Genomic DNA, 18,306 nt, shown 5'->3' with positions numbered 1-18,306 from the left:
ATTGGAAATGTAATTGAGGAAAATATGTAATAAAAATATTAAAAATTAAAAAAAAATAAAAAAAGAAAAAAAAACAGAAGAATTATTTCTTAAAATTTTGGAGGCTAGGAAGTCCTGGATAAGGTGCTGGCTGCTTTGGTTCCTGCTGATTATTCTCTTCCTGACTTGCAAACAAACTGTTCTTGCTTTGTCTTCCCATGGTACATAGACGTGCAAGACCACTAATCTTACCATTAGAAGGGCCTTGGCCTTATGACCTAGTTAACTCTAAAGTCCCCAGTTGTAGATACTATCTCATTAGAGTCTATGCCTTCAGCATGAATGTACAGGGCCATATACAGATATAAGCCTGTCACTCTAGTATTAAAAGTAATTATATAACAGTCCAGATGTGATTTTTAGAATTCTTGGCCTCTAAATACACAGAAGCAATGGGAAAACAGGTTGTTGACATACTGACTAATGATGGAATGAACAATGTTGTTTGAAATAGTTTATGGTATTAATACTGAAAAAGGTGTCACACTGAGCCTTTTTTTTTTTATAAAAGAGAGGGTGCTTCTGAGTGCATATTTTAGTGCATATTTGGGAATGATGTGCAGATAAATTCTTGAAGAAAAAGACAAATATTATGTAAGAATAATATAGACATAAAAAGAAAAGGCTAAGGACAGCAGTGAGACATACAATATTCTCATAGATGAAATAATGTATTTGACTGGCCCTGGCTCAGCAGTTCAGAGTACTTGCTGTTCTTGCAGCAGTCCTGAATTTGAGTCCTAACATCCACACAGTGGCTTGCAACTGTCCTTTGTGATCTAGCACCCATTTCTCATCTCCACAACACCAAAAAACCACAGTGCACATATATATATAGTCAGACAAAACACTCATATATACAAAATAGAAACAAACCTTCAAAAAAAAGAAAAGAAAAAGAAAATGGCCCAGTAAAGTGTTATGAAAACCAAGAGAAAGGAAAGGACTGTGATTCCATAGAACTGCTGAGTTGTATAAGAATTAGTAGAAAGTACTTAATATTTGTTGACAAATTATGTAGGTACTTATAATAAAATGAGAACTTGATAGAGTATTCATAAATAGAAATTGTTCTGTGAAGCCCTTTGGTTGACTTACTGGTTTCTAAGACTTTTGAGGCAGTTTCATAGCAAACTTGAAAGAAAGATAGAAGCTTGCACGTATCCCCTGCCTCAGCACCCTCAAAATCAGTAGACACCACCTGGGCTGTACATTTACACACATTCTATTCTTTTTTTTTTCCAGTGCTAGGAAATGTACCCAGAGTCTCTGTGTGCCTAGTAAACATGACCACTGAAGTGTGCTCTCAGCCCTAAGGTTCACTTGGTTTAAGAGAGCCTATGAGCTTGAACAAGTGTGGTATTTTTCTGTTTCCCCACCTTTATACTACTCATTTTTACTTGTCCAAAAGATCTTCTGGCCTGATCTTTTTCTTTTTTCTTTTTTCTTTTTTTTTTTTTTCTGTTCTCCCTAGCAATGAAATTTTAATAAATAAGTTTACTTGTGCTTTGGGTATAAAACTGGAATGATTTTAAACTGATAGTAAATTGTTGTAACATATGTATTTTCAGTTCCCAAATGAAGTATTAGAAAGTAGTTTCTAATGTTTTTATTTCTTTGCTTTGCCACAGATAATTGGCCTTTTGAATGTTTTCACACCACAGAAATCCCTAGAAGAATTTCAAGATGTGTAAGTGTGGTAACTAAAATGCTGTTAATACAAAGTTTTGCTAGTGCCTATCTGTAGATCGTTGCTATACACTTTAGCTGTCATCTTTTTCTACCCATGAAGTTACATAGTCATGGAGCTCATGGATGCAAATCTTTGCCAAGTGATTCAGATGGAGTTAGATCATGAAAGAATGTCCTACCTTCTCTATCAAATGCTGTGTGGAATCAAGCACCTTCACTCTGCTGGAATTATTCATCGGGTTAGTAGAAAAATATCACCATGTTCTTTTCTAAGGATTTTTTTTTTTTACATTATGTGTATTTTGCTTGCATGTATTTAAGTGCACAACATGCATGCAGTGCCTGCAGAGGCCAGAAGAGGGCATCATATCTATTGAAACAGGAGCTATAGACAATTGTGAGCTGCCACGTGGGTCCTGGGAACCAAACCTCAGTCCTCTGCAAGAGCAGCAAGTGCTCTGAACTGTTGAGCCATCTCTGCAGCCCACGATGATCTTTCCTTTTCAATCATTGAAGTGAAATTCACAAAACAAATTACGACCTGAAGTACTGAGTCGCATTTAGTCCATGCATTAGTGTTGTACAATCACCATCTATGTCAAATTCTAAAACTTTCATCAGCCTTTCTCTAGTGAAGACGACATCCCTTAAATTGTCACTCTTCATTTTGTCTCTCTTCTCAGAGCCTGTTAATTCAGGACAATGGATTTACCTGTCCTAGATACCTCATACAAATGTAATAATATACTATATGGCCTTTGTGTCAGGCTCCTTTGACTTAGCGTAATGTTTTTGTGGTGTCTATGCTGTATCATATATTAGTATTTACTTTTATGAATGGATAATATTCCATATATCATATTCTACAGATAATTTTTGTATTACTATGTTTCAGTTAAATACTATCTTGCTATGAAAATTCATGTACAAGTATTTATTTGCTCTTTGTTCTTTAGTCTTTCAGGGTAGGATTGCTGAATCATGTGGTATTCACTTTTTGAGGAACCATGAAACTGTTTTTCAAATTTTACATCCCCAGAATCCATATATAATTGTACAGTTTTTCTGCAGCATTGCCAGTATTTAGTACCTGACCGCTTTATTTTAGTCATCACAGTGGCTATGAAGTGGTATTTTATTGGGCTTTTGATACACATTTTCCTAGTGGCTAATAATGGTTATTTTAATAACTTTTCTATTGCCATGACAAAACATTATGACCAAGGCAAGTTATAGAAGAGTTTACTAGGGGCTTACAGTTTCAAAAGGAGAGTCCATGACTGTCAGGGTGGGGAGCATGGCAACAGGCAGGCAGGCAGTAATAGCCAAGAGCTTCCTCTACTGGCAGCAACACAGAGAAAGCTACCTTAACTGATGGGAGCTTTTACAACCTCAAAGCCACCTTCAATAACACACTCTTCCCAAACAGTTTCACCAACTGGGGCACAGGGTTCAAGCATATGAGCCCATGAGGGCCATTCTTTCTCATGCTACCAAAGGAGTCAAGAATCTCCTCATTTGGTGGCCATTTCTATGTTATTGAAAAACATTTATTTTTAAGCCCTTGTTTCTAAGTTGTTTGCCTCTTTGTTATATTTACAGATTTGTGTGTGTGTGTGTGTGTGTATTCCAGTTCTATATATACAAAACCATTACCAGACATAATTTAAAATCTGTAGATTGTTTTCACTTTGCTAATGATGTGTTAATATGTAAGTGGTTTTAATTTTTATGAAATATCAAATATTTGTTATTTCATGTGGTCTTGTGTCTTGCACAAGAATCTACTGCCAAATTGAGGTCATAAAATTTTAGCATTGCCTCTTTTTGTAAGTTTTTGGTCCATTTTGAACTTGTTTTGTATATGGTCTAGTGCAAGACTTATCTTCACTCTCCCATGTTTAGAAATCCAGTTGCCCAAGCTCTCAGACAGTTGTATTGGTGCCTTAGGGAATCCAGCTGACTGCCAGTTCTCTATAATTAGACTCTATGTCTGTCTCTATATTAGAATCACAGTTTTACAAAGTTTATTATTTTTAAGTGTGTGTGTGTGTGTGTGTGTGTGTGTGAGAGAGAGAGAGAGAGAGAGAGATCATGTGGGTATGGGACCCATGGAGTCCAGAGGTGATAGGATCCCCTGGAGCTGGATTTACAGGATTTAATGAGCTGTCATTTGGATGGTAGAGGCCAAACCCAGGTCATCTGCAAGGCTTAGCTGCTGAGCCATCTGTCCAGCTATACGAGTTACACATGTAACTCTGTACTGCTTTGAAATGGGATACTATGAATCCTGTGTCCTTTCTTAGTAGTTTTAAAAACCACTTTAAGTGTATAGGAATTTGGAGATTAGCTTTTTCACATCTACAGGGGAAAAAAAGCCAATGGGCTTTGGACAATGAATCTGTTAAATCTAAAGATTGAGTTGCTTGGTGCTTTTATCACTTGTCTTGAGGGCTTTGTAAGCATAAGATCTTCCCATTTCCTAAGTTGTGTTAGTCTGTAGAACTCTTAAGTTGGGTAGCTGAAACAGCAGTAGTTATTTTCTCACAGCTCTCAGTATCCGAAACTTTGTGCTTTTGGTGAGATGCATAAGCACTCTCTGTAGCTTCCTTCGTGTGGTTTTTCCTTTGTCAGAGAGTAGCATGTCACTGTGTTCTTTCTGACCTCCCTTATGTGCTCATAAACACTGAATTTTTTTTTTTTTAAGATCATGTCATTTGCACCATAGTTTTACTTCTATTCAATTTGGCCACCTTCCCCCATCTCCCAGCTGCCCTAGCTAGAACTTACGGTAAAATCTTAGAGAACAGTAGTGAAAATAGTCATCTTAGTCTTGCTTGTTGTAATAAGGGAAAGCTTTTCATCGTTCACCATTGTATTTTTCTGTTTCTCATTGCTGTAGCAAAGACCTAAGGCAAGGTACACGCACGCAGGCTCAAGGGCCCCAGAATTACCTGAGTTTAGAGTAGCTGGTTACAAATTGCCAATTCTACCATGTTCCTAACTGAATGGGAAGAGTTAGAACCAGCCAAAGAAAGGCTTTATGGAAGTATGGCTCCAGCATAGAGTCTTTAGTTGTTTTGTTGGCTATAGAGTATGATAATACAGTGTCACTAGCAAGGGACGCTCACCCAGACTCTTCTAGGTATTTTATTTGGTCACTATAACATACCACTTTCCTTAGTTGGCAAGAATCATTCCTGATTCATGCTAATACATTGAATCTCCATTTCCTCCAAAGGTTGGGATTGTTACAAGCCAAAGCCCTTATCATAAATTATCTTGTTAGGCTGTCATGGTCGAAACCTCCACATTAACGGGACAGTTCGTCAGCAGGATATTCCAAGTGTTGCCATTACCTGTAATTTAGGGCAAAGGCCAGACCTCTTTCTATAGAAGATGAATTCTTCTCCATTTATTGTCTATTCCTTATTTACTTATTTTTGTCATTAAAGAGTATTAAACTTAGCCAGAGGTATGCACCAATTTAAATTACTGTGTATGTTGCTTCCCTTAACTGTTGCACTGCATTGATAAATTTTTATATTTAGCATCCTCTTTATTCCTGGGGTAGATCCCATTTGGAATGGTATATATAATCTTTCCAGTATACTATTGGAACTGATAAGCTAGTATTTCTGTTGGAGTTTTTTACCCTTGGATTCATTACTGCTTTCATTTGTAGTTTGTTTGTGAAGATGATTTTAATCATACTTTGGTATCAGGACTTTCCTAGTCTCAGTGAAAGTTAAGATGCGTTCCTTCCTCTCTTGTTTCTGCTTTTGCTCATTTAGAAGATGTTAGGAAATAAAGTGTTGCTGAAGAAATGTTCTTAAAGCAATAAAGTTGAGCTAGCAGTAGATATACTGAGAGGTCTGTTGGTGTGGTGGCCTGTATCTTAGGCTAGACAATGTGCGAAACTAGGGTGGAGCTATACATGTAAGAAGCTTATTAGATAGTTTCATTAAGATCAGTATCCATTACAAAGTAAAAGTGGACAAAGGGAGACATTACGTTGGCTACATTTATTTCAAGAGCCTCAGCTGGTGGCTCCCATTTAGCCTCTGCACTGAAGACAGGAGTTTCCTAAGGTCACCAGCAGCCATCCCTCTTGGGCAATGGAAGAGTAATTGACTCTGAGCCAGCATCTGAACAGATATCACAGAGCCTATTGAAGCCAATCCTTGAGTCACTCTTCCCATTGTCTTAGGGTACTAATTTCTGGCTGTTCCTGTCGGATATTTTCTGACTTTTTCTGAAGCAACTACCAAAAATTTTGACATAACTGTAGCTGTCAGTTTTGCTTTTAGTTCTCACAGCACCCCCATCCTCGGTTCACCTTAACTGTGCCATTCTGTGATTACTCACTTGGTTTAAGAAGCAATCTAAACTTTTATTCCTTCCAGGCACTGCAGTTAGATGTCCCTGTAGGCACTTAGAAACCCTTGCTGAGAGAGACTTCCCTCTAACTAGTTCCCACTGAGTCAGCAGAAGAGAGCTGTATGGTAATACCCTGGCTCACATGCTGGCCTGGAAGTGACACACATCACCCCTACTCAGTGCATCCACAGAGCTAGCCATAAAAACCTGCCTCGTTATAGAAGAGCAGGAAAATGTGAGGAAGGCAAACTCATGAGTGTTGGTCGGGCTCCATAGCCTGTGGTTGTCTGACATACCTCCATTCTCTGACCCACACCTCCTTAATGTGGATACACGTTAGTGTCTGTGCCAGGTTCAGATGTTGATCTTTTGGGCCCAGAAGCATCGGAACTGGCTCTGTCTTCCCTCCCCTCAAGTTCCTTCTATAGAATAGTCAGGTGGTTCCAGGGTAGCCAAAACAGTCTCATTGGAAATTGAGAAACCCTGATGTTGATTTATTAGTTACATTTGACATTATGCTGGATGGACATTGTTAAGTGTTCCTTCCTCTGGAGGTAGGAGTGTTCCCTCTTGAGGAGCTGGATCTGATTTCTGCACAGTGCAACTTGCCCGCTGTTGTCCACATTACCTGTCTGCTCCCTATGGAAGTCTTCCTTTCCTCTTATCTCCCTTAAATAGGTCTTAAGTGAGTATTGAAGGCTGTGTACTGAAGGGGTGCTCAGCTTTCTTGGCCTGCTTCCTATCCCTGAAAGACAGGAACACAAGTGTGTTCTATTGTTGACATTTTGGACAGAGTTTCTTTGTTGTTGTCCTGTCTTTGTAAGTTACTTAGTTATTTTGACAACAGACTTGAGTTGTGTTATTTGTGGTTCAGTTTATTATATCAGTAACCTTGGAAGCTTTTGATTGTATGTCTTTTTAAAGCATATTTGTTAGCTGACAGTCTATGTATTCTTGGACTTACTTGAAGCTCCCTTGAGTCTACCATCAAGCTTTTAGGCTTCCAAGATGTCCATGATTTCTAACAAGCTATTCATGGCTTGCAAAAGCACAGTGTGTACTCAGGGTCTGCAGTGTTGGCCCATGCAGCATTACTACAGACCTCAGGTCAGGCTCAGGGTTACTTCCAGGGACATCCTTTTCCCATGCTATGAAGTAGAAAGAACAGAAACTATGCTACCTCGAGCAGGTTCAGAATTTTTCAGATCTGGTGAGCATCATGTAATTTTGAGTTCCATTAACTAAAACAGATCATAAGGATAGGCATGTAAAAGGATGATGTGTGGTCCAGGGATAAGCTAAACCATCTGTTGCCTTTTTCTGGGTTCTAGCAGCATTTTGCTTGTCCAAAATGATGGCACTGTTACTTTCATTTCTAGTTTTAAAATAGCCAGTTACTTCTAATGCAGACAGTAGCCACCAGCAGCCCTTTTTGCTTTCTGACCTCTTATAGAGCAAGGGTTAAGGAACTTTATTAAGACCATATTCTGAATGTTTTTTGTTTGTGGACATGGCCTCTGACACAACTACTGACAATTACTGCCCTTCTATCATAATAGCAACTGTAGATAACATGGGGTAAAAATGACTATGGTTAAGTTTGCATTAAACTTCCTTTGCAAAAGCAATTGAAGTCCTGTGCAGATGACATAAAATAGTTTGCCTCTGCATAATTTGCATCTCTTTCCACTTTGATACTGCTGTCAATACTGTTCAATAACCAAACTCATGATCCTGTGTCCTTGCATAGGTTGTCTGATCTGAAATGCTTGGGGCCAGAGTATTTCAAACTGTGAAATATTTTAGATTTTAGATATTTGCATAGACTTTACCAGTGAGCATCCCTAATCTGAAAATCAGAAATTTTGGGGGGATCCAAATCAAAGAACTGTCATGATGGCCCCTGTATTCTTGGACTGATTTGAGACTACCTTAAAATTTTCCTTAGCATAGATATCAAAGTACGATAGCATTGGAAATGTAATTGAGGAAAATACGTAATAAAAAAAAAAGGAAAAAATAAATAAATATCAAAGTAGTTATAACAACCTTTTGAGTATTGACAGTTATACTAAAAAAACCAAAAATACTTAAGTTTGGGTCTTTCAGATTTCAGATTAGGGATAATAGTAACTCCCAAGTCTTGGGTTTCAGCCAGAAAACACTAGGCTTAGCTGCAATAAAAAATATCAAACTCTTGTTTTGTGTTTTGGTTTTCAAAGCAGGGTTTTTCTGCGTATCTCTGAATGTACAGGAACTCTGTAGACCAGGCTGGCTTAAACTCAGAAATCCACTGCCTCTCAAATACTGGGATCAAAGGTGTGCGCCACCACTGCAAAACTCTCAGTAGCCAAACATGACTAAGGTTTATTTTTCACATTCTGTATGTAGGCACATCATGGTAGGGGTAGACATTTGGCTTTATAGAGATGCCCACTATCTACAATGTTACTAATCACCAAAGCAAGGGAAGATCTGCAGGAGGGCATGGTCTGGCCCTTCTCCACTCTGTTCCCACTCTACCTACTAGGTCTACTTTTGCTATCTTGCCTGACTAGAGAGAGAGACTTGGACAATGGGGGGAACAAGAGGGTGGGTTAGAATGTTGAGTTATTTCTACTCTATCTGCTCAAATAAATGTAAACTTCAAGTCACTCTTCCTATAAGTAGTTATGACATATGTAGAAAGATAAACATTGATACAGAAAAAAATGAACTTTAGTTAATATTCATAGAGACAAATACTCTTGGCAGTTTATTTCCATACACAGTTTCTTTTAAACTAGAAATGTATTTGCTCCTAATCATTCCAGAACAAAAAGTATTTTGAGTTTTTTTCTAGACTAGACCCACCTAGTATAAAGAGGCAGTAATCTCCCGCTGTAGCAGCAATCCCGGGAGGACTACTGAAGTTTATAGTGGTTATTCTTAAGCCTGGGTATTCCTTTGTTTTATATTACCAACATTCTAGTTGCAAAATAGAAATGATAACATTTTTATCTTCTGTAGGAACAACGTGTAGTCTTAGTATGCTTAATTTCAAAAGTCTTTAGTGTCTGTTTTCTTTATATATATATTTAATTAGGTATTTTCTTCATTTACATTTCCAGTGCTATCCCAAAAGTTCCCCATACCCCCCCCCACTCCCCTACCCACCCACTTCCACTTCTTGGCCCTGGCGTTCCCCTGTACTGAGGCATATAAAGTTTGCACGACCAATGGGCCTCTCTTTCCACTGATGGCCAACCAGGCCATCTTCTGATACATATGCAGCTAGAGACACGAGCTCCGAGGGGTACTGGGTTAGTTTATATTGTTGTTCCACCTATAGGGTTGCAGATCCCCCAGCTCCTTGGGTACTTCCTCCAGCTCCTCCATTGGAGAACCTGTGTTCCATCCAATAGCTGACTGTGAGCATCCACTTCTCTGTTTGCTAGGCCCTGGCATTGTCTCACAAGAGACAGCTATATCAGGGTCCTTTCAGCAAAATCTTGCTAGTGTATGCAATGGTGTCAGCGTTTGGAGGCTGATTGTGGGATGGATCCCCAGATATGGCAGTCTCTAGATGGTCCATCCTTTCGTCTCAGCTCCAAACTGTTGTCTCTGTAACTCCTTCCATGGGTGTTTTGCTCCCAATTCTAAGAAAGGGCAAAGTGTCCACACTTTGGTCTTCATTTTTCTTGAGTTTCATGTGTTTCGCAAATTGTATCTTTCTTATATCTTGGGTATTCTTAGGACCACCGGTTAGTGTCTGTTTTCTAAGCGTATCCATGTTATCTTGTCAGAGTAAGTTAGAAACAGCACATAAGCATTCTTGCATGTAGATATTTAAAAAGGGATCTTTGTGTTCAGGGCCTTAGCTTTTGCTGTCAATCTGCTAGTCATCTATACATGTGAGAGAGTTTGACTGTGCTGTGGATATGAGTGTTCATCAAAGCTAAAAGGCAAGAGCATGATGAATGTGAAGGCCTGGGTATTTATGCCACTGTCTTCGTTTTAATAGGTATTGCACACATTTTCTTCTGCCTCGAGCCAAGCAGCAGTTTTTCACAAAGACAGTATTACTATCAGAAGAAAGTAATTTTATGGACTAGTGTCTGTTACATGTGAATGGAAGTTTATAAGCAAATGTTTGTGATATATGTGGGAAGTCAGGAATGAGCAGGCTGATAATCACCTTTTGGTTCTTTAGAACTGAGTATCTAGTGTATTGAGACTGATTCCGAACTTTCCTCCCCACAAAAGTGAACATGTATGGCTATCGTTGTTCAAGTAACATATACCTGGATCATGTCAGGATTGTGTAAATATTATCAGAATGCTCCATCGTGGATTTAGAGCGTTATAAAGTTTATTGTGACTTTAGAATGAGTTTTTTTTTTATTTTTTTAATGTTTGTGAGTACATTGTAGCTGTCCTCAGACACACTAAAAGAGGGCATCTGATCCCATTACAGATGGTTGTGAGCCACCATGTGGTTGCTGGGAATTGAACTCATCAGGACCTGTGGAAGAGCAGTCTGCTTGCTCTTAACCACTGAGCCACCTCTCCAGTCCTAAAATGAGATTGTTTTTAGTGCTATTAATTTAGTATGTAAATGAATGTACATTCTAATTTATGACTCTTACCATAATAGCACTTTTATTGTATTTGATTGGTATTTTGAGATGGGGTCTTGCTATGTGTCATCATTTGCTTTCTATTGCTGTGGCAAAAAAAAAAAAAAAAAAACTGACCAAAAACAACCTCAGGAAGAAAGGGCTTATTTCATCTTACAGTTTCATGTAACAGTTCATCTCTGAGGAAAGTCAGGCTAGAACCTGGATTAGAAACTGAAGCTGATGCCATGGAGGAGTGCTGTTTACTGGCTTGCTCCTGGGTTATCTTGGACTGTTTTCTTAGACAGCCAGGACCACCTGCCCAGGAATGGCACCATCTATAGGTTAGATCATCCCATATCAATTATTAGTTAAGAAAACAACCCACAGAGTTGTCTACAGGCCATTCTGGTAGAGGAAGTTTCTCAGCTGTTGTTTCCTCTTCCTACATGACTCTAGCTTGTGTCAACTTAACAAAGAACTAAACATACACTGTGTGTATTGAACTTCCAGCCTTTCTGCTTTGTCCTCAACCAGGCTCTCCTCATCTTCACAGAGATAAATGAAAGAAATAAAACAAAATAGAAAATAAAATTTTAATACATTTTTGTTTTTAAGTAAATAAGCATTAATAATGCACTAGATTTGTTTATGTAAATGAAATGATCTTAAATCTGACTTGGTGGGTGTGCCTATTGTAAGGAACCTCTGCAGTGGTCCTGCAGACTATGTAACTCAGTTGAGCAAAACAAATCTTTGTATCTGTCTTAGCAATCATTTTAATGTTTATTTCTTCAAGGACTTAAAGCCTAGTAATATAGTAGTGAAATCAGACTGCACTTTGAAGATTCTTGATTTTGGACTGGCGAGGACTGCAGGAACGAGTTTTATGATGACGCCTTATGTGGTGACTCGGTACTACAGAGCACCAGAGGTCATTCTCGGCATGGGCTACAAGGAGAACGGTCAGCATACGCTTTCGCTTTGAAATAGTCTTCTGATTTGTTTATCAATCAGTTTTTATATACTTAAATTGAAATGCATGCATTTAAGTATTCATTACTATTTCAAATGTCTATCCAGGATTTGAACGTTTTGCCATGACTGTTTGGGAAAGCATGGAGATCTTATCTCAGATGTGAATACCTAGATGAACAGTTCTAAAACTAGGATTTATGCCCTCTGCTTGTCTGTAATTTAAACATGAATATATATTTCTCAATGATTTAATCTTAGTAATAATTCTAGTACATATTAGTCTTATTTGCTCTCATCTCCAGCACCTTTAGTCAGTGTTAACAGTAGTGCTCACAAGCCAGGTGTGGTAGCACACACTTTTAGTCCCAGCACTCTGGAGGTAGCCTGGTCTACAAAGCAGGTTCTAGGACAGCCAGGACTGTTACACAGAGAAACCCCGTCTCAGAAAACAAAACAAAATAATACAAAACAAACAAACAAGCAAAAAATAGTAGCACTCACTATAAACTCTGAGAGCTACATTTTCCAATTCTGGAAAGTCAGTGGGTAACTCGGCCTCGTATGGGCAGCACTCGTGTTTGATTAAAGCCTGGGCCCATCATAGAGAGATTGCATATAGTATTATCTGTGGGCATGCTGAATCAAACCATAACTTTTTAAGTGTGGCGTGTTTCTGGGATAGAAATTGGAACAGTAGTTCACTTTAAATCAGGAAACTATTAAGTCAATCTTGAACATACATATATACATACTTAAGCACATGGGGAGATTGCTTAATTTCCTTACCTTTTTTGAGCTAATTTAAAACAAATACTTTAAATATCAACTATCGGTTTTTAAACTAAACATGCTTTTCTGTTTCTAAGTCTCAACATAAGGTTTAAAAGTTTTGTTTTGAGAATTGATAGGCAGATTGCTATTGCTTTTGCTGTGAAACTTTTGATTATCACAGAAATTGCACCACATGTTAAGTCCTATAAATATGATCTTGACATTAGAGAAGCTGTCATAAGAATTGACATGTTGTCCTCTCTTAGATGAGAGTCACATAGATCTCTCATTGCTTTTCCTGCCTGTTTCCCCAGGAACCAAGTCAAATCTCGTGTTTCCTCACTCATTAGCCAGCAGGAGGTGGCATGGCATATACTTATCTTCCTCTCACACACACACACACACACACACACACACACACACACGGGAGGGGGGCAGAAAGAGAGGTTTCCTGTTTGGTTTTATTGCAGAGTATTTCAGAACAGTTTGGGAAGTTTGGGGGAGGGTAATTAATCTATTTTAAACTGCCTGATAGCAAATTAGACCCCCTTATAGCAGGTTTTATAATATGGAGGTCTGCCAAGAGACTGTAGATCACAGATCTGTAGGCACTTTGACACTTTGATATTGTATTCCACCAAAACTAACTTTTAAACCCAAAGTTTAAAAAAAAAGTAAAAAAGAGATAATGAAAAACACTTGTTTACCAAGGTTTCTTGGTAGATATGCTGCTCTTTTTCTGTCCATCTGTAGACATGGGTAGAGGTGGATATAAATGTAAAATGGTGTTGCCAAGAGAATACGTTACTTTTAGTTCAGAATAAACAAAGCCTTTTCAGTTAAATAAGCCTGGGAAACCCAAAAATTAGGTTACTATTTTATTAAAATACAGATATCTTTCTGTTTTTAATATGCTAAATTATTTCTGCGCATGCTTTTTAATTTAACTTAAAGAGAGAGTAAAATGCACAGTTAAACCTCGAAATAGTACATCTTAATTTTATAATTTTATGGCCTTATATACATTTTAAATCTTATTTTTAAATTTTGTTTGGTTCTACTTCATGTATTACATGCAAAATCTCAGCTATAAAATGTATGTTTTTTAAATTTATGCAATATCTGTGCATAGCTCTCACTTTAAAATTAGACATGTAATTAAAATGCCATACTTCATATTTTCTTTTGTGAATCAAAGCTTTTTGAAAAGTATTTTGTGTTTTAAATTATGCCATTATTTGAAATTAAAACCACCTTTTTCTTTTTTGTGATGCTCTGCAATTTTTTAGATGATGCAGTCATATTACGCTTCTTTGATTTTAACAATCTTTTGCTTTGCTTTTTCTTCTTTTGTGCTGCAAACATATAGTGGATTTATGGTCTGTGGGGTGCATTATGGGAGAAATGGTTTGCCACAAAATCCTCTTTCCAGGAAGGGACTGTATCCTTGTGCTGCTGCAGCAGATTAATTAGCTAGGTGATGAACTTCCTTCTGTTTGCTCATGAAAAGAAATACATGCGACATTTGTACAGTACAGGGTTTAAAATAGATGTAAAGTTTGTCACTGTTATAGTTCAAAAACTGGTTGAGCTAAGAAGCTTAAGTGTTAGCAGGCTGCATTTGGCAGCAGGACATACAGTCTCTGCTGGTCGTCAGCACATTCACTGTCATTCATTTTTATTTTATATTGCTTTTTATAATTTTAAGTGTATATGGCGTGTGTCTTTTTAGTGTTTATATATTTTTCTTTTTATTTTAACCAAAATCTTTATGTTAATGTCATTGCATTTTGTTTTCAGTTGACATTTGGTCAGTTGGGTGCATCATGGGAGAAATGATCAAAGGTGGTGTTTTGTTCCCAGGTACAGATCGTATCCTTATCTTTGGCCTAAAATGTAGTTTCTAAAGGTCAAAATGGTACTGTGTCAGCCTGGTCAAGTAGAATGTATTTTGTCTCTTCCTGATACAAAGTATTGCTAAATTACTTTTCCAGAGTACCACCTCTTACCTGACTTTCTTCTCCTCGTTTATTGATTTATATGTTAATTTTGAAAAGGGCTCAAGTGTGGTTAATTCACAGGTCCTTGCTTGCTTAGAGTTAATTAACATAAAAAGTTACGGCTTTCACTAAAGTTTCTAACACTTGAGTAAGTCTTTAACTATTGTGAAGGTAGCATGAATTTTGGAATTATCTGTTGCTACTGTTTGTTTTGATGTTTGTTTGTTTGTTTGTTTGTTTGTTTGTTTTTGATTTGGTTCCCCCATGTCTTTCTGTTACTGTTCTGTGTGCTATGTCTTGTTGTCTCATTACATTAACATAGCATGCTGAGAATGTCAGCAAGTTTTCCTGTGTTGGTAATTAGGTTGGATTCATGCTTTTAGTTCCATCAGTTTTTAGTATTTATGTTAACAGTGATGTGTTGATCAGTGAGTGACACAGAATTGTTTTAGGTGGAATGAGAATATTTACCATGTAACAATAAGAACGTGTGTGGGACAATAGTCTTCGGAGGCTTAGAGTATGAAGACTAGAAGGAACAAGACCAGAAAATCCCAGTCTACAGCATACTGAGATACTGGTATCATGTTCATTTATTTCAGAGCTTTACAAACATTATTAACATAGGCATACCGGAGAATGGCAAAAGAAAATGCTACCATTATTAAAGTTATCATTTTTGTCACAAGTGGGTGTTTTCTGTTAGTGTAAAGAACTGAAAAAAGCAGACCAGACTAGAAATATTTCTTACTCTCTAGGAAATATATTTACATTTTTTAAGAGCTGGGAGAAAGTTAAATTTTTAAATATTAAAATTTTATGCAGTTTGCATTTTGATTTTTATGTATAGTAATGATAGTTTTTAGTTTATTTTCAATTTGCTTTTTTATGCCTCCATTTTATGGTAAAATTAGTGTTTATATATACCTGAACACACAATAAATAAGGTTAACAAAGCTTATTTATTGATCATTTTTATCCACTTATAATCATTGCTTTTTGTCAGGTGGCTTTGAGGTACAAAATATATAATGGCTACATTCTTCAGGATTTAAAATTTTTCCATTTTCTTATATTTAGTGATGTATATATGATTAAAGTGTTGAATATTTGATACATGGAGTATTTTTCTTAGCTACTTGATAATAGATATTGATCAGTGGAATAAAGTTATTGAACAGCTCGGAACACCTTGTCCTGAATTCATGAAGAAACTTCAACCAACAGTAAGGACTTACGTTGAAAACAGGCCTAAATACGCTGGCTATAGCTTTGAGAAACTGTTCCCCGATGTGCTTTTCCCAGCTGACTCAGAGCATAACAAACTTAAAGGTAAGTTGTATAATTGTATGTATCTGTTTTGGTTATACATGTATAGGAAGAGTTTAGTCATATTCTTAAAGGATCTAACTCAAAATTATGTCTACTAGTAGAACATGTAAAGGTTTTGTTCTTCTGTCTCTGATTTTTACATTTTAGCTGGATATGGTGACACTTGCCTTTAGTCTTCATACTTGGGGAGCAGGGTCAGGAAGATTTCTGAGTTCAGGGCCAACCAGGGCTACATAATGAAGACCCTACTTTATTTTTTAATTTTTTAAGATTTGTTTGTTTGTTTGTTTGTTTTTTATTTTATGTATGTGATACACTGTCCCTCAAATCCCATTACAGATGGTTGTGAGCCACCATGTGGATGCTGGGAATTGAACCCAGGACCTCTGGAAGAGCAGTCAGTACTCTTAACCACTGAGCCATCTCTCCAGCCCAAGATTTGTTTATTATTATACATAAGAACACTGTTGCTGTCTTCAGACACACCAGAAGTGGATGTCAGATCTCATTACGGGTGATTGTGAGCCACCATGTGGTTGCTAGGATTTGAACTCAGGACCTTCGGAAGAGTAGTCAGTGCTCTTAACCACTGAGCCATCTCCCCAGCCCTGACCCTACTTTAAAAAAAAAAAAAAGTATTTTATAAATCATGTATGTGCCCTGGTTTTATAGAAAAATTATTCTCTAGGTGTGGTGGTTCCCAATGTAATCCTAGCACTTGGAAAGCTGTGTCTGATAGATTGTTAGGAGTTTGAGATAATCTTGAGCTACCTAGTAAGTTCCAGGCTAGCCCAGGGTACATAGCATGACCTGGTCTTTAAAACACAAAAGAAAAACAAAAAAAACAGGGGCTAGAGAGATTATTTGCTGCTCTTGTGGAGGACCTAAGTTCAATTCCTACCCTCCATGTGAAGCAGTTCACAACCACTCCCAAATCCAGCTCCAGAATGTCCAGTGCCCTCTCTGGCCTCCCTGGGCACCTGCACTCATGTGCACACAAACACCTGCCCCTTCCCTCTGTACACACATATACACATAACTGGAAAATGCAATAAATCAAGTGATGGTAAGCACCTTTAATTTCAGCATTTGGGAGGCAGAGAACAGTTCAAGGCTAGCATAGTTACAAAGCAAGTTCCAGGATAGCCAAGGCTACACAGAGAAAACCTTATCTCAAAAGATGAAACAAACAAAACCTGTAATAAATCTTTTTTAGTACTCATAAACATAAATAACAAAAGCATCTTTTTAAAAGCATAGGATTTGTTTTGTCTTGGTTTAGTTTGGTTTGGTTCAATTTATATAAACCAAGTTCACCTGGAAATTGTTATCCTCTTGTCTCTACATTCTCCGCTTAGCAATTACAAGCATATGTACCACCACATGCTTGGCAAAGATGAATTTTCTAAAGTAAATGTAATCTCAGAATCCTAATGTGCATGGTTGAATAATCTCATGAACTGGTGTATATTAATATCATTATTTTTGCAGCCAGTCAGGCAAGAGATTTGTTATCCAAAATGCTAGTAATAGATGCATCCAAAAGGATCTCCGTAGATGAAGCTCTCCAGCACCCATACATCAACGTCTGGTATGATCCTTCAGAAGCAGAAGCCGTAAGTTACTTTCTTAATGTTTGAAGAACGTACTCTAATCTTAGAGCTGGGACTGAAATTAAGTTCAGAGAGAACTTGTCATTTTAAGTAAAAATCAGCACAGATGGTGTTGGTGTTGCCTAGGTTTTCCTAAAGAAAACTTTCAGTTAATGAGCATCGCCAGGAACCTCCCCTGTGTCTCACTCTGTTGAACTCACAGTTGATTGGAGGAGCCTAAGATGCCTGTGGTGCATCCTTAGATAGAAACAATGTTTTGTATTTAAAGCAGAGCAGATTTCTGAAATATAGGTAAAATGTGACAATTTTAAAATTTGAGATAAAAGAAAAAAGACAAACAGCTTATTACTTAGAAAGGAATCTTACAGAGCTACTCTCCAGAAAGTTAAAGTTAATGATAATTGATTGGCCTTTGTCTCATGACTCATCTTTGCAAGTTGTATGTCCAGCTGATATTTCAAATAATTAATTGTATATATACTTCCAGTAAACTCTCTCAGTTGTTCTGACTTGTGTCTTTCAGCCACCACCAAAGATCCCGGACAAGCAGTTAGATGAGAGGGAGCACACAATAGAGGAGTGGAAAGGTAACGCGCTCACCGGAGTCTCAGACACTGAGGGAGCCTCTGGCTTTCCATAGTGACTTCTTCATGTTACAGAAATTAGCGTTGCTTTCTGTTTTCATAACTTAGGTTTAGTAGTGAGGTTTTGTTTATTTGTCTTACAAAAGTAGAAAGTCAGTTTCCTTCCTTAATTTTGAAAATTTGTACCTCAGTTATAGTCACATTAGTGTTTTCTTCCTTGTTCCTTGTGTCGTGTATGTTAATATTGTCAAACCCAGGTTCCACATTGGAAAGAAAACATGCAATATTTATCTTTCTGAGTCAAATTTATTTTATTTAA

The 18,306-nt window shown here is 37.4% G+C and overlaps 1 protein-coding gene across 4 annotated transcripts in view; it reads left to right on the top strand.

The window, feature by feature from the left end:
- The window catches only part of Mapk8 (mitogen-activated protein kinase 8), a 74,284-nt gene that overhangs the window by 50,049 nt on the left and 5,929 nt on the right, over positions 1-18,306 (top strand). For 2 of the 4 annotated variants that reach the window (XM_021181283.2, XM_021181284.2), the window contains exons 4-10: positions 1,671-1,729; positions 1,832-1,970; positions 11,509-11,674; positions 14,259-14,330; positions 15,608-15,790; positions 17,282-17,406; positions 17,927-17,990. In XM_021181283.2, the coding sequence (XP_021036942.1) occupies positions 1,671-1,729; positions 1,832-1,970; positions 11,509-11,674; positions 14,259-14,330; positions 15,608-15,790; positions 17,282-17,406; positions 17,927-17,990 (808 nt within the window). Of the gene's footprint in view, positions 1-1,670; positions 1,730-1,831; positions 1,971-11,508; positions 11,675-13,827; positions 13,900-14,258; positions 14,331-15,607; positions 15,791-17,281; positions 17,407-17,926; positions 17,991-18,306 lie in introns of all 4 variants that reach the window. The other 2 variants (XM_029468851.1, XM_029468852.1) reach the window with 1 other exon arrangement.

The sequence above is a fragment of the Mus caroli genome, chromosome 14, assembly GCF_900094665.2.
Source record: "Mus caroli chromosome 14, CAROLI_EIJ_v1.1, whole genome shotgun sequence".
NCBI classification, from domain to species: Eukaryota; Metazoa; Chordata; class Mammalia; order Rodentia; family Muridae; genus Mus; species Mus caroli.
The sequence above is the reverse complement of the archived record's forward strand: the minus strand, read 5'-3'. Positions and strand labels throughout refer to the sequence as shown.